The sequence below is a fragment of the Octodon degus genome, unplaced genomic scaffold (genome assembly GCF_000260255.1).
Source record: "Octodon degus isolate 3935 unplaced genomic scaffold, OctDeg1.0 scaffold00226, whole genome shotgun sequence".
NCBI classification, from domain to species: domain Eukaryota; kingdom Metazoa; phylum Chordata; class Mammalia; order Rodentia; family Octodontidae; genus Octodon; species Octodon degus.
In genome coordinates, this window is record NW_004524802.1 from 416728 (window position 1) to 439662 (window position 22935).

Genomic DNA, 22935 nt, shown 5'->3' on the forward strand with positions numbered 1-22935 from the left:
TGAGGGGCAGGACGCGGCCACGCGCAAGGACACCTGGGAGTGGGGGGCAGGACGCGGCTACGCGCAAGGACACCTGGGAGTGAGGGGCAGGAGGCGGCCACGCGCAAGGACACCTGGGAGTGAGGGGCAGGACGCGTCCACGCGCAAGGATACCTGGGAGTGAGGGGCAGGACGCGGCTATGCGCAAGGACACCTGGGTGTGAGGAGCAGGACGCGGCTACGCGCGAGGGCACTTGGGAGTGAGGGGCAGGACGCGGCCACGCGCAAGGACACCTGGGAGTGAGGGGCAGGACGCGGCTACGCGCGAGGGCACTTGGGAGCCAGCAGGGCGGTGCCGCGCGCGGAGACTCGGAAGCGCTGGAGCCCAACGGCCGGCCGCGCCGCGCGGGAACGCCAGGGGCCGAGGCCCCGCCCCGGCGGGTTTGAACCGAGCCCCGCCCCGCGATCGGCCAATCCGCAGGCCGACGGCTTCTCCGAGGCGGCTCTTTGTGGGCGCCGACGGGCTCCAGGGCGCTGAGCGGAGCGGCTAGGCGGTCTCGCGGCGCAAGTGAGTAACGGCTCGGGTCGGAGACCCGTGGGGGCGGCGGGGCTCCCGAAGACCCCGGGCCCACGGGGCCCCGGGTGACGCGTGAGGGCGGCTTCCCCCGAGGGCGTGCGGGCGGGCGTGCGGGACCGGCGCCTTGCCCTCGGTGCCGCGTCTCTTCTGTCCGCTGCTCACGCCCGGCGTCCGAGCGCGGGGCTCCGGCTCCCGGCGCCAGCCTGGCGGGTGCTGCGGCCCTTTGTTCCCTCGCCCCACTGCCACGGAGAGGCGCGCCAAGCACATTTGGTGGCCGCTTTTTGTCCTAAACTGGTCATTCCTGGCCCAGTGGAGCTGCTTCGGATCCCAGGGATGGACCCTGGCCACCCTGGGACATCCGAGAGACTGTCCAGAGTTCCTGTCCCTCGACACAGGGTCCCCAGGCGAGGCTGCTACTCGTGGCGACGCCTTGGCCCGGACGACGCCAGCGTTTCTCTCGCTGGGCCTTGTGTCTGGCGTTTCAGAGCAGTATCGAGCAACCTTCCCGCTGGTTGATCCGCTGGGGGGAGGCCCGGAGGGTCGGCTCTGCGGCTCTCGCGACCGCCCCTTATTTGTGAAAGGGCGTCATGTTTATAGAGTGACATTGGAATAGAGTCAGCTGTGACCTTTCTTGGTGCCCCCTGGAAAGGGCCCAGAAGTTTCCTTCAAGTGCTACTGGCAAATGGTGCTTCAGAGGGTCAGAGGTAGCCAGAATCAATCTTTTAGTAAAGTACTATGGAAGATTTCGAGCAGAGAAGCATGGATGGTGACTTCCCCAGTGCCATCCTGAGCCTAGAGGCACAGGGACCTAACCCTGCTCTTGAATGAATATTTCAGAGTAACTTTCACTGTGCGATGGGAACAGAAGTGCTTAATGGTGATTCTCTTTAAAATCCCAGTGCCCGTGAAAGTGTCCCACCATGGCGACAGGGACAGCGATGATGTTGACAGGTTAGGTCAGAAACAACTGTCCCTACCACCTCAGACCTTTTGATCAGACCCTGGGGACCTGCATTTCCTGCTGGCCACTGCGATGTGCCAATAAATGAACTGCTGGCGATCAGATGTGAGTGCCTTTATCTTGTAGTTCCTCTTGTGTGCTGTCACTGTTAAACCACCTTTCTCACCACAGGCCTCTACTGTTCTTGTTGTGTTAGAGCCTCGCTGTCCACCTGACTCCCTCTTTAGCCAATGTTTGGTCTGGAGGAGGCCTTTGTGCAGTACCATGGACCGACTACTGGCTTTGACTGTTCCATGGACACTAGTTGGTGGGTGTTAGGCACTTAACTTGATGGAAAAGACCTGAACCTGGGTGGGAAAAAAAGCCGGAAGCCAGATTCTGCAGCCACAAAGGAGCAGGTTATTTTTTTCATCCCCAAACTCAGAGGGTTCAGCAGCCTCAAGCCAATATGTGGGTGGCTCCAGGCAGCTTGTCCAGGTCAGGCTGGGCCAGCCTGCGCACCTTCCAGGCCCTACCTGGGTTAGAGTTTCCTCTCCCAGTCCATGTGTACATTCAGGCTGATGAGGTGCTTCTGGGTGTGTTGTCTCTATGGTGAGGGAAGCCCAGTACCGCCTGCAAGGCAAACCAGCTGTGGGTGAGCACTTTTGCAGCTCTTTCAACTCTCAGACAGGCTCCTAAGGCCCATGGCTGAAGGCATGCAAGGGTCTTTGTGCTCCCCAGAGACCCATGACCTGAGATTTTTAAGGACCCTTCTGGGAAGGGGACATAGGGACACCAAAGGCAGTGGTGCTCAGTGTAACTTCTTGAGCTCTGCCTAAGTGTGAGATGCTAATCTCTGGCCATCCTATCTTTGTACCTTTAGTGACTTTCCCTTGGTCAGCCATACTGATCTCCCATGGAGCAGCTCACTCAGTGAGATGCCATCACCAGATTTCCAGAGTCAGGGAGGGTGGCCAGGAGTTCTGGCTGTAATCTAGGGCTTAATTCATATCATTTGAGTGAATTTGGTGGACTGCTACATTAAATCTTGCATAGTTGAAATTGTGGATATGGTTGAAAAGGGATAAAGAAGTGAAAGAACTTGCCACAGAACTACTTTGGGGGCTTAGTTCTTCCCTCAACTTAGGGTGTCTTTTTGTAGTTTGTAGTAATCTTATAATTCTTAGTAAACTTAGAAATTTTCACCAGTGACTTTTTATTTTCATTTTATTTATTTATTTGCAGAACTGGGGATTGTACTCAGGCCCTTGTGCTTGCCAGGCAAATACTTATTCTATTGAGCTATCTCCCTGGCCCCACCAGAGACTTTTTAAAAACTTCTGTAGGAGTTAACTTGCACCAAGACAGAACATGAGTACAGTATCACCAGAAAAGATTAAAATACTTTTTATGTACTTTTATGATAAACTCTTTTAAAATAGGTGGTATTTTAGCTGGCATATGGCTGTTGGGGCTGTTGGTGAGTAATACCCACTTAGCATTCTGGGAAATTAGACTTGCAGGAGAAATAAACAATGAATCCGTCTTAACTTGTATTTTGAAATATACCCTGTGCTCAGGCGGCAGAGAAATGTCAGGGGCTCTGAGTACTGTCCGTGTGAGCTGTGGTAGTTGGTGTCCACTGACACAGCTGGTGCAGGGTTATACGAGGTCTGGCACATTTGCCCAGGTGCAGAGTGCCCTTTGTGGCCGGCCTGCTCCTTGCCCTAGCCTTGGCACTGCACAACTGCCCTATGAGTGGCATTGCATGGCATGTGGCCCTGGAAACTGACTTTTCCATCCCAAGCTGGAAGGAACTGTTTGCAGTTCAGGGCCGTTGCAGATGGAGTGTGCGGAACCTTCTTAGACGTGTTTTCATATGAACCTTGGCTTGCTTTTCTTTGGGATAAATGCCCAAAAGGTCACTTAAATAAAACGTAAGAGGATTGTGTGCACAGGAGGTAAGATCTTTGACACTGAAGAAGAAAGGCAGACCTTTGTTTCTGTTCCAGGGTTGGGCGAGTGTCCACAGGGAAGACCTGGGGACATGAGCTAGTGGCCAGTTCTTACCCTGCCGTGTCCCAGGCTCCGCCTGCCTCTTCTCCAGGGGCAGTGCATGTCTCTCCCACCCAGTTTCCCAGAGGTACCTGGCACAGGAAGCCTTTGGATTGAATTTTCTAAAAATGAACCTGAAGTTTGCACATTTAAAAGACTATTTGTTTAAATGAATGAATTTGTTCATCTGGCTTCAAATGAATTATTCGAAATTATAGTATTTGGCTACATTACTGAATGAAAAAGAGGAGTTTAGTGTGTCCTAGCTTAGCTTTGTGCTGTGCAAGGCAGCCATTGGGGAAGTTTATGCTGGTGTCAGAACCTTCCTGGCCCTGGTCTGAGTCAGGTTTGCAGCTCTGAGGCCCTAGCTGTGCCCCGCAGAGCTGGACCTTTCAGCTGCTGCTTGGGCGTGTGGGACGCAGGGCCAGTGTGAGCCCTGGACTCGCCGGCCCTCGGCCCTCTGAGGACGCTGAAGCTGCCGGTAAAGAAGCACAGCTGCATTTGCTGCAGGCACCTTTCTGGGTCGTAGCTTCTCAGCGAGCTGCCTGTGATAAGCAGTAGGGTTTTGTTAGCAGCCAGGAGAGCAGGATAGCTCTACTCCTGGCTGGGCTATCACCCTGCAGACTGCTGTCACTGTCCCCTCTGTGGTAGTACACTTGATGCCTCACTGTGAGGTCCCCGTTCTCCCATAGTCAAGGCTGAGGTTCTTGGGGTGCAATTTCAGTGTGGCTTTTTCTCTGGTTTCTATCCATTTACCTGTTGATGGAGGAACTGCTATAGCTTAAGTTACAACTTTATTATCCGTGACATACAGATACAGGACTGCTGCAGGATCAGTCTTTGCCCCGTGAGCACTGTTGCCCCTTCATTTTCTCTGAGGATTGGAGACTGTGCAGGGTTGCTATCTGTGAGGGGTTTGGAAATGTGCTACCTGGATCTTTCTTTTTTTTTTTTTTTTTTTTTTGTTGTTGTTTCCCATAGTTTTATTTCTTTCTTGGTTTTTACAGGGCACAATGTTTGCACGAGGACTGAAGAGGAAATGTGTTGACCAGGAGGAAGATGGGGAGGGTACCCTGGCCGGCTTTAGCACCATCCCTTCCTATAGCCTGCAGCGGCAGTCACTCCTGGACATGTCCTTAGTCAAGCTCCAGCTCTGCCACATGCTGGTGGAGCCCAACCTCTGTCGTTCAGTCCTCATTGCCAACACCGTCCGGCAGATCCAGGAGGAGATGACCCGGGATGGTGTGGGGCGTGGGGCAGCACCCCAGAGCACTGGGCGGGCCCCACTTGACCGCCTGGTGTCCACAGAGATCCTGTGTCGCACAGTGAGGGGACCGGAGGCTGGGGTCCCTGCTTCTGACCTGGGTGATGGCCCCCTGCCAGGCCCACCCCCTGGACTTTGCACAGCCGACTCAGCAGAGGAGCCCAGGAGCCCTCACAGCAGCCTTTGGGAAACGGACAGTCCTCGAGAAAACAGGGGGAGTTTCCACAAGTCGCTAGATCAGATATTTGAGACTCTGGAGCATAAGAGCTCCAGTTCCATGGAGGACCTGTTCTCAGACATGGACAGTTCTTACTATGACCTGGACACCGTGCTGACTGGAATGATGACCAGCGTCAAGCCAGGCCTCTGTGATGGGCTGGAGGGCTTTCCTGCAGCTGCCCCACCTCCTGCCTCCACCTGCAAGTCTGACCTGGCTGAGCTGGAGCATGTGGTGGAGATCCTGGTGGAGACCTGAGAGGAAGCCCCTTGATGGGTCTCGGACACAGCTGGTGCCCCACAGAGACAGAGGGGACTCCTGCACGAGGAGTCCTCACAGCCCTCACCCAGCTGCCCTGCCCAGCCTGGCTGTTTGTGGATTCTGAAAATGTCCTAGAACAGATGGCCACCGACAGGTTGCAGTTCCTCAGGTCTGCCCTCGCTTTTCAAGGAGGGCGGTGTAGCGTGTGTGGCTCGAGGAACTGGGCGCACCCTGAGCTCTCAGCCCTGGGCTGGCTGACAACTCACAGCGCTGGGCCTGTGTCTTTTGGTGTCTAAGCTGCTGCTGTCATGGAAGATGGCGAGAGCACAAGCGACATCTGACCTGGTTTAAATTTAGATAGGTGAACTTTTAAAAATTAAGTTTTATATGTTTTGGACACTATTATCTTAAGATATATTTTTAAAACTTTTATACTTTACCCTCTTAGGTTTTTTTCCACTATTTTCTTAAAAGTATATTTTTTTGGGAGCCGGGGAGATGGCTCAGTAGAATAAGTACTTCCCTGGCAAGCGCAAGGGCCTGAGTTCAATCCCCTGTTCCACCAAAAAAAAAAAAAAAAGTATATTTTTTCTATGAAACATCCTTTGCTGCTACTTTGGAAACTTTAAAGGCTGAACAGTTGCAGTTGGTGTGCTTGGTTTTTTGCAAGGTTTGAATAGGGGATTTTTTTTTCTAAATGAGTTCTTCCACACTCCATGGTAGCACAAACCTATCATGGTTTTCTGCTTTAGCTTTGTGTGCGGCCTTTTGTGCTTGTGTCCTGTGCTGCTGTTACAGTGGAGCCACATCTGGCAAAGCTCCTTACGACGAGGCCCATGCACAGCTACAACGTGTTAGTCCCTAGATCCACCCTGAGCACAGCTGCCTAGACTTCAGTGTAGGGAGGGCTTTACTTATGCCGATTTATATGTAAATCCCCTGGATAGGAAGTGCTAATATTTGTATGGAAGTCACAGACATCAGCTGCTCTCCAGAGACAGTGGGATCTGGGGTGCTGTCCCCTAGGTCACGTGCAGGGGACACTGCACTCCCAGCTCCTGGGCACCTTCCCCTGGGTCCATCTGCTGCTTGCAGTGTGCACAGCTAATGCTGTGTGCCAGGGTCCATGGCATGGAAAGGGTGTGCTTGCGTGTTGTTTTACTGGAAAACGCCTACATTTGCTCTGTTCAATTGATTTGGGGGCAACATTTTAAGGTTTTGTTGAAATCTGGTGTGAAAGAAGTCTGGTTCTGACTTCTGGCTGCTTGGACCTGAGGGTCATTGAGGAGCTGCCTGCGCCGAGCCGAGCCGAGCTGGGTTGGCGCTGCCCTCCCAGCCTCCGGCTCCCAGTCTGGTCCTCTAGAGTGCAGCAGCTCGTCTTTCCTGTTAGTCATGTGCTTTTCTGATTTCCTTTTCTGTGAGCCTAAAATGTTCATTGTTTTGTTTTGTGCACATGACCATTCTTTAATGTTGGTGATGTAAACCTCATTTTATTAAACAAGTATCCAACAAACAATGGAAAGACACTGTAAATCGTCTACTGTGTCATGATGTGTTTTCCTCGTTGTCTTCAGTGGTAATTAACTGCTCTTTAGGGGTAGAAAAAGAATTCCATGTAGATGCATTCACTAGGCAGTACGTGAATGGCACTTTATTTTCCTGTCCTCACAGAGTTCCAGAGCGGAACTACCCTCATCCTGTTCAGCAGCTCACCAGCCTCATGGGCTTCGGCTTTGGTTGGGCAGTGTGCGCCTTTGCCAGGCTCAGCACCATCACAGCAGAGACTGCAGGTGAGCACAGGCCTGGATCCTGGCCCCAGGTCCACAGAAAGCCTCTGCCGCTCCAGAAAGTGTTCTTGTGGGAACCAGCATAAAGGGTGTGCTATGTGATAAGCTGTACGCAGTTATTTCTCTGGTGTTTCTGTCTTTTCTAAATACCACTCGTTCAGTTTCAGTACTGGCTGTGGTGTCTCTCTTGGCAGCCTTGAAGGGTGTAATGTATTGGAGCCAGACACTTAGTGCCTGTGGGCTGGCTGTAGGATGCTGGTCAGGCCAGGTAGACCCAACACTGGTCATCTGCAAGACAGCGACATGAACAGTGGGCCCACCGCTGCTTCCTACTCTGAGGTGTCCGCCTCTGGCCTTTGGGAGTGGAAGGCTGAGACGCTAGCTGTGGCCGTATTTCCTGGGGTCCTTCTACTTGCTGGTTCATAGGAAGGTCTCTCTGTCCTTTTTTTGAGATAAGGTCTCACTATGTAGTATAGGCTGGTCTTCCTGCCTCTGTCCCGAGTGCTGGCATTACAGATGTGTGCCACCAGCCTGGCAAGGATAGTACTTATTTCTGTCCTGGTGTCTGTCTAAGCAGGTGCTTTAGTCCGCTGAGCTATATGGCCAGCCCTTTGCATACATTTCTTGCCAAGTTTAATCATAAATGTATAGGGTTTTTTCTTTATCTTCAATCTCAGGCTGTCCTTCCTGGCACCATGGTTCGGTTCCTCACAGGAAGGCCCCCCCAGTCCTCACTGTGCTGTGTTCTCAGTGCCTGCTGTGGGTTTTGGAGGAGGGAGGAGAGAGGCTGTGCTGTAGCTGTGTGCCGGCTGTCGTGCCGGCCTTTGCAGTGCCACCTTCTGGGGAAGCGGCTGTCCTCAGGGAGCCAGGCCTCACTGCTGCAGGCCCCAGTCCTCAGCCTGGCCGGGCCACCGTGCCCTGCCCAATGGGCTGTGTGCCTCCTCTCCCTACACTACTGCTGCACACTGTCCTGAGCCATGGGCTGAGCAGCTTTGTTTCTGAGTCCACAGAGCCAGCTGGAGGCCTGCCTCTCAGTCCACCCTGGGGAATCTGAGCGAACTGGGAGGGCCAGGAAGTGTCCTCAAGGCTTGGTGCCCTGGGCTGAGCTGGGGGGCCTCAGCTATTGAGTATGGGGACATTGCTCTTGGCACTGTTGGGCCTGGGGCTCACTACACCCCAGCCCTCAGGGTCTGGTCTGAGCCGTACTAGCTGTGCTGTGCTTTGCTCTGGGCTGCTCCGCATCTATTTCATGAAAGCTCCCCCCCCCCATATGGATAAGCTGCCCCTCCTGGGACTTGGAGTCCCTTCAGGGTCACCATAGTGGTGCACCTAGCTGCTGGTCCAAATTGGCCACTGAGGTGGGTTTCTAAGTATGCAGGTCTCAGGGTCAAGACTTCAGGATAGACTCTGGTGGCCTGTTCCCCACCCCTGCTCTGTAGACTGCTGGGTACACAGCACCCAACCCCTACCTGGGGACCTTTTGTACCTCAGGGCCTGTCAGGGTCCCTTGTACCTGGGTGACTGAATGCCAGAGCAAGGGCTCGATTCCCATGGAGGCTGCTTCAGGGCTTGGGCAGGGTGGCACCTCTTGCCTCTTGGGCTGGAGGCTAAGGCTGGGCACTGGTGTATCATCTCTCCTGCCCCAAAGCCCAGGGCCCTTGGCGAGAGGCACTGGCTCTGCAGGGTACAGCTGGGGGCCAGTAGACGGGCCGTGGACATAGGCACTGTCACAATGTGAATGATGTGTCCCTAGTGTCCTGTAACAGCTCGTGTTCACATGGCTCTGCTCCCCTGGAGGAGCAGAGGTTCTTCATGTGGACAGTGGCACTACACACACCCACACGGTCAGCCTCTCCTGTTGGCTGTTTTTTCAAGAACTGAGCAAGTACAGGGGGTTCAGCCCCATCTGCTGGGTGCAAGCTCAGCCTTGTCACCCACGATCTGTGCCAGGCCTAGTCACCAGGTGTGACCTCACTGTTCATTCCAGGCTATTTATTTTTGAGACAGGGTCTCATTGTTAGTCCAAGCTGGCCTCAAACTCACAGCAGTCCTCTTGCCTCAGCCTGTCAAGTGCTGGGATTGCAGGTGTGCACCATTACGCCCAGCCATTCTAGATCTTTAAAGGAATTCTTCACGCTGTCACATATGTATGTATTTATGGTGTTGTTTTCAAATATGTCTACATTTTTGGGGTGGCAAAATTGAGCTGTTTACAAATGCATTACAATGATTTTTTGTAATGACAGCACTTCTAGTCTACTCTTACTAATTTTCAGTTCATTGTGTTAAGTACTCTCAATACCTCAGAGCTGCCCTGTAGATCTCCTGAACTTGCCCCTCTCCTCTGAGGCTGTGTACACTTGGACTGATTTCCCACCTCAGGGAACCCCTTCTCAGCATCCGAGTGCCATCTGTTAAGGCTCTCTATAAATGAACTCGTCTCTCGATGCCGGGCTTGCTTCTCTGAGGGGCCCTGCCTTCCACCAGCTCCAGTCTCCAGGCCGAGTGAGGGTCCCTAAGCTCCTGCCTCGCTCCTTCTACAGGCTGCTGTGGGCATGCGCTTGATTCCATGGCTTGGCTGTGTGTGGTACTGCTGTGAACCCTGATAAACACATGGGGTACCACTGTGGCCTCGTGTGTAGGTGCAGCTGGGGGGACTGCCATGCTGTTGTCCTGCCAGCTATACAGCCAGCTCCACTTTCAGACCTTCCCACACCTCTGGCATTAGCCACCCTAAGGGGGTGTGTGCTAGCTCATTGTGCTGCTTTCAGTTTCCTTCCCGATGATCAGAGACTCCACGTGGAGCATCTTTTTTCATATGCATTTGCGTGTTTTTTTGTGAAGTAATTATTTGGGTCCTTTGTCTGGTTTTTGCTTTTTTCCCTTAGTCTGGTTTTTTTGTTGTTGTTATTGTTTTGTTTTTTCATTTTTTGCTCCCAATTCCTAGTTTAATAAGGACTTGTTTATCTTGAGAAAAAAAGATCTCAAACATCAGGTGTTCACAAAAAATAACCCACAGTACCAGTTTTTTTTTGTTAGAAAACAGACTATTACACTAAGTTTTCTAGAGGATGCATTTGACATGCTCTCCTTCACAAAAATACATTACATTTGTGTTTAACAGCCCCACAAAGTACTTGATGAGGGTGATACACGTAACTCTTAAGCAAAGCTGCTTTCAGATGCTGCACTGAACGAGGCTGCCTTTGCAGTTAAGGAAGCAGCTACTGAAATCATGTACAAACGGAAATAACTACACTGCCTGCAGAATGAGAGGTTATTGTGGAGACAGCTGATAAAAGCCATGCAGCAACCTTTTTATTGTTAAGTCATAAAGAGGTATCAAAATTAAAAAGCAAAATTTACAGACGACTTAACAAAATAGGGGGCTGGTGAGATGGCTCAGTGGTCTAAAGCACCTACTTAGAACAAACTTAGCAAAGCACAGGGACCGCGGTTCAATCCCCCAGCACCACATGCCAGCCAGCCCCGCCCCCTGGTGGGCTGAGCTGGCCACACACGCACGCACACATAAATAAATAAAAGAAAAAGAGAATATTTAAAAAAAAAACAAAAACAAAAAAACAAAATAGGAACATCAAAAGAATTGTAAATGGTACTAGGCGCAGGGCAATTATGAACATGGTAGGACACAGGAAGAACAGTGAGCATGTGCTGAAGATACTAGGGAAGAGGATCTGGTGAAGTTTTGATCTTAGACAAGTGCCTAGATAAAGAAATAATGGGACAAGACTTCTCAACCCAACTATGTGCTTAAGAGTCATCCTCTCCTTCCTCAGCCTTTTTCATCATCCGTGATCAACTCCAGCGTTTTCACCTGGTCCTCCACCCAGTCTTCATTTTCATCATCATCCAGTAGCTCCCGCTCCTCAGCAGTCATCCGCAGCACACTCAGACTCCATCTTCACATTAGTCTCTTCTTCTTTTTTTTTTTTAAATTTTTAAATTTTTAAATTTTTTAGTCTCATCTTTCTTCTGGGAGGTGGTGGTCTGCTCCTTTTCGGTCTTACCATTCTTCATCTTCACTGCTTGTTTGCTCTGTTCCTTTTCAGTTTTCTCCAGGCTTTCCAGTAAAGAGTCCACTTTTTGTTTTATCTGGGTCAGCTCCTTCTTAATGGCCTGAAGGTTGTCACCTTTCAACTTTCCAGATTTGGATGAAGTTCTCCGCTGGCCACTCTTAGAATTGAAGCCACTTTTGCCTCTTGGGGAGGTGTTTCCTGATGCACGCTGGCGTTTCGAGGGCACCACAGCCCAAGCAATAGGAGGAGGAGGAGGAACACGTGCCGGGTAACTGTCCATCCTGTCACAATAATCACGTTGAAAATCATAATCCAAGTCAGAAGAGGAGCCGAGTAGAGGGGACGGAACAGGGCGTTCTGGTGCTGACCCGGACGTCTCCGCTGCAGATGGTTTCATACTGGCTTTTCCTCTGCTCACTGCTGGCTCTGCAGCCAGATTAATACCTAACTCCTGCCCAGCAATCATCCTGCCGTCCTCCAGCTGCAGCAGGCGGGCATTTCTCTCATTAACATACTGCACAAAGGCAAAGCCCTTATGAACGCAGCAACCCACAATGTTGCCGTACTTCGAGAAGATGGCCTCCAGATCACATTTCTTCACAAGAGTGTTCAGATTCCCAATGAACACTCGGGCATTCATGGAGCGAGGATCTGTCTTGTTGGTAACATTGCTAGCCATCATGTTTGAAGATAAAGTTGCTGACAGTTAACAAAAACTGTAGCTGAAGATCAAAACAATCTCAGGAGAGGGATGAGAGAAGAGATTTGATTCCAAATCTCCGGCTTCGTGGATTTGATTGCTGCTGGAGGTCAACAACGTGGAGCAACCATTCAGTCCCCATCTCTACTTGGTCTGTTTTCTGATTGGGTTATTTTCTTGTGTCGAGCTGAGCTCCTGTGTACTCTGATAACGACCCCTCACCAGACATCCTGTGACTCCTGTATCCTCCGTCTCACTTCCTTGGCTCTCATAGTTGTACCTCTCATCCTCTGAATGAACCCAGGGCCTGAGCACCGAGGGAGCTACATCTCCAACTCTTTCAAGACAGGATTTGCAATGTTTCCCAGGGTAGGCTCAAGTTGTCACCCTCCTGCCTTAGCCTCCCAGAGTGCTGGGATTATAGAGCATGTGCTGCCATTCCCTGCTGCATCCCCCCCCCCCATGCTGTTCCACATTATCTTCTGGATGAAAAAGAAAAATTAAGCCAGTTTCCTAAACATACGGCGGGCTGGGGAGATGGCTCAGTAGAATAAGCGCTTGCCTGGCAAGTGCAAGGGTCTGAGTTCAATCCCCAGTTCTGCCAAAAAATAATAATAATAATAATAATAATAATAAACATATGGCATGCACACACACAAATAGAATTACTGCTTTACTATAAATCTTAAGCCACATCCGAGGTAAAGCTGGCAGCACAGCTGTCAGGTGTAGGTGGCCAAGGGCCAGAAGGGTGACAGCCACTCCCTTCTCCCTTTAGAACAGGAACAGCTACCATCACTTCGTGACCTAACGATGCCCTTATCTGGGTCACTAGGCTGGGAAGCTGGCATTTTCCAGAGAAGCTGGTCCCCAGGATTGCCTGGGCAGAGACAGACAATAGGTTCCAACTACAGCCTCTGATCTCTCCAGTGGCTTCTCTTTGTCAGCCCCTCAGATCTCAGGACTGCCTGGGGACAGGATTTCAGCACCAGTCCCTGCAGAACTCATGAGTCAACAAAAACACAGGCTTACCCAGACCTTTTTATTCAATAAAAATTAACAAAAATGTCAGTTCTACCTGCTTAGTTCCCTCAGAAGGGAAGCGCTGCCTCGGTGGATGACTGGAGAAGATTCTGATTCAAGCTTCTCAGGGCCTACTGGCCCCATGTACTGTGGCCTCCCACCTATTCCTCTTGCAGGGGAAAGACCTGTTCCCCAGGCTGTGGGGCGGGGCTGGGAGCAGGTGTGGGAGCTTCCAGGAACAGCGCTCCACGGGCTCCTCGCATTCCAGCCGCTTTCTCCCCAGTGACAGTCAGTGTCTTCCTCTTGTGAACTCACAGATCTGGGTGAGCTGCCTGGGGTAACTACCAGACAGACACTCCCATCCGGGCACCAGTGGTGCTCACCGGGCTGCCTGCACCCTACGCTCTGCCCCTCCACGTGCGAGCTGGCTCGGCCACAGACACTTCCTCCACACATCCTGACGGGTGCGAGATGGCCTAGGGCTCTGGGTGGTATTACAGATCTTGGGACACAAAATAGTTGCCAGGTTCTGGTGCCAAAGTAGATGGGTAAGAAAATGGAAAATGTCTCAGAAAGGTACAAAGTACTCCTGCTTTTAGCAAACATCATTACTAAAGAATGCCATTTTTAGGTTCCATGGAGCAAAACTCTTCTTTTTCTGTGGGATGGTGATGAACCGCCCATTTCCATGGAGGGGTGTCTTTAGGAAGAGGCTGTAGGTAATCAGGCTCCCCTGTCTGCTGCCTGGTATCTCTGAGGGCTGTGAGGAGGGCAAGGGTCAGGTACACGTGCGTACAACTAGAGATATAGGTCACTGCCACCTGACCTCCCAAGTGACTGGACCAGCTTCTCACCATTGTACACATCCAGCCTACATTTCTCAAGATGAGTGGGTCTGCTTCTTACAGGGTTCCTGGCCCTTGTGCACAGCTGCTGTGGCCACTCTCCGAGTGCCAGCTTCTGTCAGTGATGTGGCCACCAACACTTGTGACATCTTGTAGCCCAGAGAGAATAGCTGCAGCCCCAGCTCTAGAGGGTCCTGCCCAAGAGCAGAAGGACACAGAGTTCCAAGTCCCCTGCCAGTGGCCGTGTGTGAGCTCATGAGGAGGACCTCCTGGACACCCCACAGCAGTGTCACCTCGGCAACCTTATGCTAGTCCTTGAGGCTACAGCCCACATCAAGAGGGCAGCGCCATTCTTATGTCAAACTCTAACTTACACCTTGCCATGGCCCTTGCTATGGCCTCTGCTGGCCATTCTCTGTTCTGAATCTGTCCTGAGGAGGGTACCAGGAGGCCTGGTTGCTCCTCTGGGTAGCAGAGCTCCTTTCCTACCTGCCCCTTTTCCTGCTGTGGTCCCCACTGATGGTACCAAGTGGCTGACACAGACACAGGCTTCAGACCCTGTGATTAGAGCTCATGAGACCTGTAGAAGCATCTGCCAGCCATCTAGGTGCAAGGCCTGGCACTCATGCAGGGACCACCCCCCCACCCCCACCCCCGTCTACAGACTCTGTAGCTGGCACCTGTGGTCTAGTGCCCCAGCCAACAGGAAAGCTTATTATTCCTCAGTCCACAGGAACTGCAGGGAGGAAGTGAGTGAGACTCAATGCACAGACAGAAGGGGCTATGCATCTGTGGGCCCTACCACCTTCCCCAGGCCTCTCTGGTGGTCCTCACCTTCGTCTGGATCAGGGCTTTGGAGTGGTGTAGGTGGAAGCTGTTGACTGCTAGCAGTTCCTCAGGCTCTTTCAGGCTAAGACCCTGCGGAATGTGAGCCTGGTTTCCAGAAGGGATCTGGGGAAACAAAGCTTTGTCACAGCCAGTATGGTCCTCATTTCTCTCCTGACACCTGAACATTTCCGCCACATTTCATTCTACAATGGCAGAGTTTCAGACATACTGGCCCCTCACAGGTCAGGCCATAGGGCTCCCCACTCAGCTCTGTCACCTGCTGCTCATCACCCAGCCTCCAGGTGTGTGCACCACTCAACCTGCCTATGTGGTAGGAATGTGTCCCCCAACTGCTGTGCTGATGGCACTTGGAGAGGCTTTGGGAGGTGACTGTTATCAAAGCAGGCCTGAAGGACAGAGCCTATGTGGTGGCATTCACACAGACAGAAGAGAGACCTGGGCTGGCATGCTGATTCTGCCTGCCCTGTGACATCCTCATCACCTTGTGCTGCAGCATGGAGGCCTCACGAGGTGCCATGCTGTGCTCAGTCTCCAGCCTCCAGGACTATGAGGCAAGTAAACTTCTACACTTCAGGAATCCTCCACGCTCAGTGCTTGGTTACAGCAACACAAAACAGACTCGCAGATTAGGACAGCCCCACCTTCCCTGACTGGGGTCTCCCGCTGCCAGCGGAGTTCAGGGTCCTCTCTACTCCTCCCCATCCCTCCCTCCCTCACCTTCTCACCAAGCCATGGCACAGGGGCCTCACCAGGGCTACTACCTGCCTGGGCAGCCCCTTTTGAGCTCCTGTTTAAAATGTCCGTAGCACGAATGAGCAGAAAAGGCCTCTGCCTCTAGAGTGGCAGCTGGCAGGCCCTCCCTGTAGTGTACACCTGCTCTGATAGCCCCCTGCACCATGGCTGACCTGCTATGTCCGACCTGAGCCACTAGGGCTCTGCCTCTGCATTTGGCATTCATCTTGGGGCCAGGACACGTTTATGGGTCACCTGTTTGGCCCATCACTGCCAGTGCTGGGTAAAGCTTACTATAGTTAGGAATGTAGGTAGCTCTACCCTACTGCAGAGGATGCCCTCACCTAGAAACTCCATACCTCAAATCCTTGTGCTGCCCATGCTCATGCCAGAGCCTGCCCTCATTGCCTACTTCCTGTGCCCACAGCACTGGAGGTACAAACAACCCCTGAAGTGGGGAGTCCTCTGGAGGCACTGAGCTGGCCTGCAGGCTTGCACACTTCAGGGCCTTGGCCACCCACTCCTGAGTGCATGTGCACTGTCGCCAGTCAGCTCCTCACCCTCCTGCAGCTGTGCACAGGTGTCTGAGGACACCCTGCTGCCTGTGACAGTGGGGCACCCAGCCCTCGCACCATGCTCTGCCCAGCCGTCCCCAGCCCTGCACTGCCGTCACTCTTAGGTCAGTGGCTCTGAGGCCTGGGGAAGGCAGCTGCTCCTACTGCAGACCACACATTTTCAGCATCCATTCTTTAACAGGTGAGTGGTCCTTAGGTGGCCTGAGGTGGCCACCGGAGAGTCCCATCCCCCAGCCACATTACCTTCTGAGCAGCATCCACGCCAAGAAGGAGAAAGAGGTTTTCCTGGCAGCGGGACTTGCACTGTGATATGGACACGGCGCTGGTGCTTTGAAGGTTTCTCCAGAGCTTCCTTGATTCAGAACTAGAAAACCATCAAACCCGTTAGGTGACTGCGAGCCTTCCACGTTGGTCCAAAGCCCAGCTGTGGCAGCAGCTCCCAGCTGTGTGTTCACTTGTGGGTTTCTGTGTGCACCCAAACACCTTGTTGTCTGCACCACCCCTTCCTGTCTTTCCACAGGGCCTCCCCAACAGTGGAGTGCACTCTGAGGGCTTCTCCCAAGAGTCTCAGCCCCGTGGGCAGCACCAGAAACAACACAGGCTGACCCTGTGTCTGTTTGATTGTTCCAAGAGCCTCTCTGCGCATGCCCATGCCCATCCCCACCTGTCCCTCCTGCCCACGCAGACACCAGGGGCCTGGTGCCTGGGTCAGTTTGTTCTGGTGCTTGAGGGTGGCACCTCTGGAGCACTCATGTGGGCTGTGGTTCCCATGGGACACCCACAGGCAGCTTCCGGAGGGACAGCCTCTCTAAGTGGTAAGCACAGAGCCACCCACAGCTGCTCTAGCAAACAGTACAAAGCAGAGCTGCCGAGGAACCTGCTTGGTTCCGACCTAAGTTCATTACCACAGTCTGTGCACAGACGAGAGGCCAGGGTTTTCTTCCTTGTTTACTTCTAAGAAATGGTCTAAGGTGGAAACGTCTTCAGTGGTCTGTTCAACTGTAACCTCTTGAAAAGCAAACCTAAAAATATTTTCATAGTTGACAACAAGCTAGAAAGAAAGAACATTACCAAGTTAGGGGCATGCACACATTAGGCCACCTTATGCCAGCTGACTTGGAACAAGTAAAATTGGTACTTGACTATATTTAACTGGATGATCAGTGCTGCTATCCCTTGACAGTCACTCCTGGAATTTCTGCGCTGTGCACAATCATGCAGCGAGAGCCCCAGGACCTCAGGACATGGGTGAAGACACAACTCCAACTCCGTCGGCAGCACGGGAGAAGGTGCCTCCTCATATTACGCAAAGCTCCTGGTAAGCCAGGCATGTAACCGTGTGCAGGCAATGTGTGTTTCACACTACTCAGCTGGGTGAAGTTTTTACATTTGCCTAGTGTGTCCTGCGAAATTCCGATTATGCTCAAATGTTCCCTAGCATAGCACAAAAAATCTCTAGTTTCCAACAAACAATACAGCAGTGCTAACTATATGAAGAGTGGACCACAAGTCCAGGGTCCATCCAGTTCTCTTCCTTAGTGATTTTCCTTATCTCTGTTCTTTGCTGTTTGAGGTGAACCAGTTTTGGAAGAGATGAGAGAGAAAGAGGGGTAATGTGAGATCAGCAAAGAAGGGGCAGTCTAGGGGGGAGGCAGAAGTAGGAGAAGCCGCCCACTGCAAAGAGGGCCAGGTGTGTGTGCGTGCACTGCGGGAGCAAGGTGAGGGGCTGAGCACTCCCCAGCTCATCACTCTGAAACTGGATTGCAACTATGTGCTCTTAGGGGCCTGGACTTCCCATAGCTTCAGCTTCAGAGCTGGGGCACGGAGCTCCTTCCCCAAGAACCCCAACGGGGCCACGTAAGTGCAGCCTGAGGGAAGAAGCCCAGCCTGGGGAGGAATGGCCACGGAAAACAGACCGGCTTTGGTGGCTCCACACGACCTTGGTCTAACCCGTTTCTACACCACCAGAAGGACAGGATGGCAACCACCTGGCAAGGAACAAAGGTCAGCAGAGAAGAGCCCACTCCAAGGCTGGCAGGTCCCGCCCCCCAGGCTTTAGTGCCAGTGCACTACAACCTGCAGGAGCTCTGTGGATCTTTTAGTATTCAAGACATTGCCCACTGAACAGGGTGACAAGTACTGCAGAAATACCTCTGAAGATGGGTCAACGGCAGTTCCTGTCACCCAGAGTTCACCCTGGTGTGGCTGCTGGGAACCATGCTCCCATGCAGCAGGAGGAGCTCTCCACCGCTGAAGTTCTGCAGGTCTCTGCAGCAGTTCCAGGCTCTGTGAAAACTGCTCAAACTTGGCTGAAGATTCCTGAAAGCCTTCGAACTGCCCCCAGGCGCCACTCAGCTCTCCTGGGTCTGCACCCCTCCCACAGCTGGAAGGGAGGCCCTCTCCCAGGCAGCTGTTGGCTTTGCCATCCAGCAAAGGATTGCTGCAGAAGGTCCTTATACGTTCCAAACCGTCACCACTCTGTCCCCCAGCTACCTGGTGGAGGGAAACCTCGCCTGGTGCCCCCGCGTCACGCACAGACTCTCCCCTCAGCTCTTGTTGGCCTTGCATCTTCGCCCAGCCAGGCCAGCAGACCAATGGGAGGCAGCTCTGAGAGACGTGCGGCGGGAGGGCAGGCAGCCAATGAGCCGAGCTGCCCACCCCTCCGCCGCGCTGGACGCCCTGGGGCGTCTCGCTTCCTGCAGGGAGTCCACGTGCAGCCGCGGAGCCCACAGCTCCTGGGCGCTGGGGACACGAGCCGCGCCGCTGCCTGGCACTTGCAAGCCCGGTGACGCGTCTGGTGCAGGACTGCGTCCTGGGGCAGCACAGGTGTGGCGAGCTGAGGACCCACGCGGGTCTGGGCGGCCCCGCTGAGCGCGGGAGGGCTGGGCCCCGCGCGAGCCCCGGAGGAAAGCGAGCGCAGCCCTAGCGGAGGGCCCGAGGGCAGCGCGCACCGGGGACACCGCCCGGCACGGGCTCTGGGGCAAGGCTCAGGCCTTCACCCACCTTGGCCGCATGTTGAGCCTGCGAACCTGGTTGCCAGCAACCAGCAACCCACCGTCCACTCAAGCCCGCGCCATGTGTTGCCCGGCAACGGCCCCTGCCGGGCTGCTTCCGGCGCACGCTGCCGTGACGTTAACACGCCGCCCGGGCGCGACCGGCGCGGCCCACCCCGCCCGCACCTGAGGGAGTGTCGCGTGCCACTCCAGCCCAAGCGGCGCTCTGATGTCGGGGTTGCTGGCGCCTCGTCCTCTGCCCGCCCAGATCGCACAGCAGCGCGCACGGAGCCTTCGCCGCCCCCACCCGCCCGCGCCGTGCAGTTCTGTGCAGCTGCGGGAGGTCTCCCTCCGGGACGCGGCTGCCCGAGGACCGGGGCCCAAGCTCGTCTCGCTGACACCTGGACTCCGAGCGCAGCCGGTCCCAGTCGCCCTAACTGGCGGGAAGCTGAGTGTCCGCGGCCTGAAGAGCAGGAATGGGGAGCCTTTGGCCTTTTTGGGCCCACACAGTTAGGGGCCTTCTCACCAGCCAGCCCAAGGCAGAACAGGGCCAGTGTGGGCCACCACGTCTCCCCCTCCTGTTGCCCCCAGTCCCCAGGGTGAGGACCCTGAGGAGCTAGCCCTGCCCCTCTGCCTGCGGAGGCCCGCTCCCCACGGCCTACGCCCCTGCAGGGCGCCTGAGTTGACCCACTCCACACCAGCCACGCCCTGCCTCCCCGAGGGCAGCACCTTACCCTCCAAGCCCTTACACACACGCAGTCCATAGCCCAGCTCCCTTGTCTCCCGCCCTCCAGCCTCCTAAGAGATGTCCTTGTGTGCATTATGCAGTCCCCACCCTTCTGCTGGGAAGATACTGAAAATTTTGATTTTAAAGTGACAAGATGAGATCATTCTCTGCATTCCCCCACCCACACTGCCTGTGTGGCCTACGGGCCTGGCACACCCAGGTGGCCCTACCACCAGACTGCTCAGGATAGGTCCTGGCTTTGCCGCTCTGGCATCAGCAGTGGCACTGCAACTGTCTGGCTTTGTGGTGAGCTTCAGCTTAACTCATCATGACCAGGGACAACGTCAACCAGCAGGTTCTGCTGTCTGTCCATTCCCAGCGCTCTGGCTCCCCTCGCCCAATGCCCAGGCCATCCTTGAGTCTGGGGAGTGAAATGGCCTGGTATGTGGGGCAGGGCACTGAGGCCTGGGCCCACAGGACGGATAGGGAGAGGGGCAGGAGCCACTTTCCCATTCCCATGCCCAGCTCTGCATAGGCCTCAGGTTCTGAGTGGACAGCAAAGAGCCCACTGTACCCCTTAGGATGGGTGCAGGAGGGGGTGATCCAGGAACCAAGTGGCAGGGCCTGTGGGCTCTAGTTGGGATAACCTGTGTTCCTTGAACAGCAGCTGAGTGGTGTCCCCACAGGTGCCTGTGTCCTCATCCCCAGAAGATGTGGGTGCGCATCTTTACCCTGGATCAGACCCCACTCACAGGTACAAGGATCTTGAAAGGAGAAGGTAGCAGTGGGTTATATGCTTGAGCCTGAATAAACCATGGTGTTTATAAGAAGGTAATAGGCGGGGCACGGTGGTGGATGCCTGGAATCCCAGCACTTGGGATGCTGAGGCAGGAGGATTGCCTCGAGTTTGAGGCCAGTCTGGGTTACATAGTAAGTTTGAGGCCAACCTGCACTACATAGCAAGACCCTGTTTCAAAAAAGAAAAGAAAGAAATGGAAGGCCAGAGTTGTAGATGTAAAATGCAAGCAGATATTGGAGATGCAGGGCCAGGAGAAAGTAGTGCTCACTCACAGAAGGAAGACAAGGAGAGGGAGATCCCTTGAGGCCTCCAGCACCCAGGACAGGTTGTTCCAAACCCATACAACTGATGTGCCTGTGTGATCCCTAGTGACGCCACCAAAGAAGGACTACCTTTAGGAAGGGCAGAGGGGCCCCTGTCCTCGGTACCAAGCCCTGGCTGCAGGAGAGTGTGGTAGGCCGCCCCTGCCCGTGGGGCAGCATCCAGGTGGCCTTGTCCTGCTGCCTCCTGGTGCAGCCACACAGGATGCAACCCCAGGGCTGGCACCAGCAGCCCCCTGAGGGGCCTGACTACAGAGGAGCAGCTGCTGAAGCGTAATTGGTGCCACCTGCTCAGGGAGAGTGAGCCAGGGGGAATTGGTTTCCATCAAAGCTGGGGTGGGGGTGAGGACACAGGCCATGGCCCCCAGAGGCCATGAGGGGACTGTGTAGTGTGCCAGGAGGAGTGCAGGCGACCCTCCTAGGATGCCCTTCCTCATCAGTGTCCACCACAGCCCCAGCTCTGGGGAGCTGGCAGGCTCCTCTCTGGGACTTCCCTGTCTCAGCCTCAGGAGGAAGGGCAGTTTGGGGCGTAGGGCAGGTGCTGCTCTGCAGGAGCAGAGTCATCCTGTACTCCTCCAGCTCCCAGGTGTCCTGCTCTTCCAGAATCCTGGCACCTCAGCCCCTGCCTCTCAATCTGTGATGTCCAGGCAGCAGGACCAGCTCCAGAACTAGCTGAGCCCACTGCCAGAGGGGTGGCTGCAAAAGGAAGAATGCAGCCCCCCATTGTGCTCCCCCACTGCCCAGCTTCCGGAGCCCAGTCATGTGCTGGGCTGTGGGGTGCACAGGAGGAGACCTGGAGCCACTCAGCTCTGGCTCAGGGGTAGGTGGCTGAGGCCAGGCCACTGCAGACAGGGAGGGAGGGAAGCTGTCCTTAGACCCTAGACTAGCAGGCCTGAACCTTCCCGTTGTTCCCGGGGAAAAGACAGAGTTGCCCTGCGCCCTCCAGCAGCCATGGCAAGGCCGGCAGGGGTGAGGCAGATCTGTTTTCATTATGCGGCTGCAGTACAAGAAGACGCCAATCACTGAGGTGCAGAGCAGAGCCCAGGAGAGTGCGTAGGGAAGCGGGCAGGGAGAGCTGGCTGCCTCACTAGGCCCGGCCCATGCCTGCACCCCATCTGAGGAAAGGTGTGGGCACAGAGCTGAGAGGCACTCTTGGGGTGACATCTGGGAGACACAGGGCCTTGCATGCACTGGGGTAACCCTGAGTTGGGTCCCTTTTTCCCTCAATGCAGGGGTGGGTGATGTTGATTCCGGAGCGCCAGCACTGGCCATCCATAGCTCAACCTCTGTCCCCAGAGAGGGGACATGGGATGATGAACCTGGAGCTGAGCCATGATGACAGGAGTCTGGCAGCACAGGGCTCTGCAGCAGAAGCTAGAGATGCCCAGGCTTCCCGCAGTGGAAAGGGCTAGAGATAGGGCGTGGCAACCCCCCACACTTTCCACTGCTCAGCTTGTGACATCTGAACCAGGACCTGGCTGGGGTCTGGGAGTAAAGGCAGCTCCCCACATGCCTGCAACCTGTCCTCTGTCCTCCCAGAGATGTCTTGTGCTAAGCCCATGGGGCCCTAGAAGCACTGGGAAGGGTAGGGGTGCTGAGTGGACACTTTCTGGGCAGCCCCCCGAGTCTGTTCCTCAGGACATTCCCACTTGGCCTGCAACCTGAGGGGCTTCCCGGAGGGCAGTGGCAGGCAAAGGTGGGTTAGAGTCCTTAATTTGCTGACCAGTGCCCTGTAGCCCCACCCCTGGAGCAGAGCAGCTTGTCCACTCCCACCCCGAGGCTGGGGACTGCAGGTGAGGGGGCATCAACAGGTCTAGGAGCAGCCTCCCCCTTCATCAAAGTCCAGGAAGCAAGGCACACGGCCTCCACAGAGGGCCTGTCACACTAACTCCTGTCTTCCTTGGTTTCCACAGCTTGGAGAGGAGCAGAGGTGGAGGAGCCCAGGATGCAATCCTTGCCCCTCACGAGGATCCATCCTCTCCTTCCCTGCAACGCTGAAAGGGCCACTTCATTTTGACAGGGCCCGGGGTCAAGGGACCTCACCAAGACCATCCACCTAGTGAAGGGTGACAGGGACCTGGGTCTGTGCCCTAAGGGTCCACAAGACTTGCTCCCAGGCTTATGTGCCCGGGTTGCAAACTAGACTGCAGCACAGTGGATGGGCTGGTTGAGACTCCAGCAGGCCCAGGAGACAGGCACACACCAGGTGGGACACAGGTGTGCATCCTCTCCCCCCAGCCCTGAGGACGCTC

At 54.4% G+C, this 22935-nt stretch overlaps 2 protein-coding genes and 1 pseudogene across 4 annotated transcripts; 1 reads left to right on the top strand and 2 right to left on the bottom strand.

Annotated features, from left to right (window-relative positions):
* The first annotated feature begins 348 nt into the window (after positions 1-348).
* On the top strand, positions 349-5814 carry Cdca4 (cell division cycle associated 4). 2 transcript variants are annotated; one of them, XM_004645373.2, is made up of 2 exons: positions 349-547; positions 4559-5814. In XM_004645373.2, exon 2 carries the CDS (start codon positions 4565-4567, stop codon positions 5288-5290), a length of 726 nt encoding a protein of 241 aa, XP_004645430.1. In that variant the 5' UTR covers positions 349-547; positions 4559-4564; the 3' UTR covers positions 5291-5814. The 2 variants fall into 2 exon arrangements, with proteins under 2 accessions (XP_004645430.1, XP_023561374.1); XM_023705606.1 differs by lacking the exon at positions 349-547 and adding an exon at positions 2762-2867.
* Positions 5815-10854: 5040 nt separating this feature from the next.
* On the bottom strand, positions 10855-11799 carry LOC101581121 (annotated as a pseudogene).
* Positions 11800-12443: 644 nt separating this feature from the next.
* Clba1 (clathrin binding box of aftiphilin containing 1) lies at positions 12444-18936 on the bottom strand. Of its 2 annotated transcripts, XM_023705609.1 has the most exons (6): positions 17996-18936; positions 16750-16895; positions 16088-16208; positions 14523-14639; positions 13698-13882; positions 13538-13603 (listed from the first exon to the last, which is right to left on the bottom strand). In XM_023705609.1, the coding sequence occupies exons 1-5, from the start codon at positions 18410-18412 to the stop codon at positions 13724-13726; spliced, it is 960 nt and encodes a 319-aa protein (XP_023561377.1). In that variant the 5' UTR covers positions 18413-18936; the 3' UTR covers positions 13538-13603; positions 13698-13723. The 2 variants fall into 2 exon arrangements, with proteins under 2 accessions (XP_004645431.1, XP_023561377.1); XM_004645374.2 differs by lacking the exon at positions 13698-13882 and having other exon boundaries at positions 12444-13603.
* Between the last annotated feature and the right edge of the window lie 3999 nt (positions 18937-22935).

Bases quoted from the DNA above. Each gene is read 5' to 3' on its own strand.
- Cdca4 (XM_004645373.2), top strand. From the start codon at position 4,565: ATGTTTGCACGAGGACTGAAGAGGAAATGTGTTGACCAGGAGGAAGAT.
- Clba1 (XM_004645374.2), bottom strand. From the start codon at position 18,412: ATGCAAGGCCAACAAGAGCTGAGGGGAGAGTCTGTGCGTGACGCGGGG. The intron at 16,209-16,749 runs GTAATGAACTTA...ATGGTTTTCTAG, and splicing joins TCGTCTGTGCACAGACTGTG to TTCTGAATCAAGGAAGCTCT. The intron at 14,640-16,087 runs GTAATGTGGCTG...TTGTTTCCCCAG, and splicing joins GCGTGGATGCTGCTCAGAAG to ATCCCTTCTGGAAACCAGGC.